We start from the raw sequence: 2,622 nt of genomic DNA on the forward strand, positions 1-2,622 counted from the left end.
TAGGGCTAAACCTTTTTTTTTTTTTTTTTACTTTGGAATTTTGTAGAAGTGTAGAACCTGTTAGAGGTTTATATTGTTGTGTAAATCTATGTTTGTGGGATTTCTCCTATATTGGAAAATTCCTGCAATGGAAACACCAAAGGCAATAAAATATTTTTTGTAGAGTAAGATAGGGTTAGAACTTTGGCTGTTTTTTATTGGTGTCTGTGTGCTAGTTAGAGACATTTTCCCTAACATCCTGTCCCAGTTTGTGTTTTTATTACTCTGCCCCTGTTACAAAAATACATAATCTGTTGTAGCGACATGAGACACTGGTACAAGAAGTAAGAGATGAACTCTATATCACCCTACCATGATAAAGGAACCCCGTACATTTCCAAAACACCCTACATTATTTGCATATGTAAACTTGGTCAAATTAAATCAGTGAAATGACAGCAAGTCTTAGCAAGCACGTGTTTGTTGAGGGGAAGGGTGGGCAAAATAAAAAGCCCAAAATATGAAAATAATTCATAGGTTCAGTATTCTGTTATGCTTGCACATATAAAATATGAGGAAAATACTCAATTTGATCAACTATATATATTAATGTCTTCTTGTTCTTTAGGTCACTGTTAACCTAGAAGGAGGAAAACTTATCTGCAAGAGTGACAAATTTACTCACACCCAAGAAGTTAATGGAGATGAAATGGTGGAAGTATGTATACATTTTGGGATATCTTCTAGAGTGGTGTTTTTGCAACCCTATTCCCATGTCCTACAACAGTTCATATTTTGCAAATAACCTTACCTATACACAGGTAGGGTAACTGGTGTGTCAGCAATGCAACTTAGCTACCTGTGTTTATATCCACAAAACATGAATTGTCGGAGGTACTTGAGGACAGGTTTGAGAAACCTTGTATGCCTGGGTATTAAAGTGATTTATAAATGTATGTCTCATTGTTAATATGCTGCTTATGCGAGTGTTGTTAATGCAATTTACACAAGCAGAAAGCATCTATAAACTGCAGAAAAAAACATTTTGTTCAGAGCACTTTGTGAACTCTGAAATCTGACGCTATATGCCTCCATGGACACTTGTTCACACCATTTCTGTTGAGCAACTCTACAAACATGGGAAGAACAAGCCTGGAAAAAGCCTCAAGCCACATATTGCTTAAGCTGGCTCCAAAGTGGTGATATTACATGTATGGAAGCTGAAAACCTAAACTAAATCAGCCATGGATTGAGCCTATGTATTCCATGATATAATTCTTTTAGAAAATATCCACTTTTGTGTATGGTACAAAAACATTCATAAACTGTGTAGAAGAGACAAAAACTGTAAACGTCTTCCTAAAAAGCAGAGGACTTCCTGTGTTTCTGCTCAGTCACATAGCAGATTCAACTTAATCCATGCTACAGAACATAACTAAATTAAATGGTTAATTCACCTTTTAAATAAAAAAAAAACACTATGCAGTCTAAGGACCCCAGCAGGTTAAAACTGCAGCTTAGAAAAATCCTGCTTAGTTTAAATGCTAAACCTGAAGGCCATGAGTGGGACCCCCAAAGCCTGTCCAAAGATTTTGTAAATGCATATATATGCATCTAATGAATTCCAATGGGTATATTCACACCTTGCATCTAGATGTATTTGTCAGTTTATCTGCCTTTTTTTAAAATAGAAGTAAGGTGCATCTAGGAACTGAGTTGAACTTCTAAAAGCACCAAAATTGTACACCATGTAAACACATTTTGATGCTAGGATTTTCTACCAGATGCATCCAAACACTTATACATGTAAACGCACTTAAACACGTCATTTAAAGCATCTAAAAGCATAAACACAGCATCTAGCCTGACAGATTTTCCTCAGAATATAGAGGACAAAAACACAAGTGGAAAGTGTGAATGAAGCCTAAGAGATCAGATTCTGCCTAGAAGCCAGAATGCATGAGGGAGAGTGCTCGCTCCTGTAATGCTGGTAGCCAGTGCTCTCATTCAAAACCTGCACATGTGCACTCTCTCCCATTGTGGCAGCAGCGCTGAGGTCAGCTGCTGCTACAGGGGGAGCATAAGCACACTGATTTGTTACAGTGGTAGTTTTTGAAGCAGGTGTTTGGGCCTACAGGTATAGCATTTAAGCAATTCTTGTCTAAGCTGCACAGGGCTTTTTACTGGGTGGGGCCCCTTGACTGCATAGTGTATTTCTTCCAAAAGGTGTACTTACCCTTTTAACAACAGGTAGAAAACTACTAACATTTAAGCATTTCTTCAGGGCAAATTACATACATCCATTAAGACAGTCGGTATGCAAACTTGACTAAAACGTGTGTTCTCTTTTACAGAATATCACTATTGGCTCAACAACACTGGTCAGGAAAAGCAAGAGATCATAACTTAGAGATATTATTTTTGTAACCACTGAACTAAAAAAAGTTTGTTGCCGAATAAAGAAAAATGTTATCACAAAATGTAATGTGTTTTTATTTTGATATATACTTAAAGTGTATACTGTATATCTAAACCCAAGAATACAAATGTAATATATTGCAGGTTACCAGTCCTTTTTTGTGGTGGCTGCATTCGTTTTGTTTTGGGGGGGGGGGGGGGGGGGGGAGAGGGAACAACACTTTT

The 2,622-nt window shown here is 37.2% G+C and overlaps 1 protein-coding gene across 1 annotated transcript in view; it reads left to right on the forward strand.

Moving 5' to 3' along the window:
- Positions 1–2,417, forward strand: part of LOC108800223 (fatty acid-binding protein, liver) — a 4,435-nt gene extending 2,018 nt beyond the window's left edge. The window contains exons 3-4 of the mRNA XM_018572190.1: positions 608–697; positions 2,334–2,417. Of these exons, the coding sequence (XP_018427692.1) occupies positions 608–697; positions 2,334–2,384 (141 nt within the window). The 3' untranslated portion in view covers positions 2,385–2,417. The remainder of the gene's footprint in view (positions 1–607; positions 698–2,333) is intronic.
- Positions 2,418–2,622: the final 205 nt, after the last annotated feature.

This window comes from Nanorana parkeri, unplaced genomic scaffold (genome assembly GCF_000935625.1).
Source record: "Nanorana parkeri isolate BGI_ZX_2015 unplaced genomic scaffold, ASM93562v1 scaffold1964, whole genome shotgun sequence".
In the NCBI taxonomy this organism is placed as follows: domain Eukaryota; kingdom Metazoa; phylum Chordata; class Amphibia; order Anura; family Dicroglossidae; genus Nanorana; species Nanorana parkeri.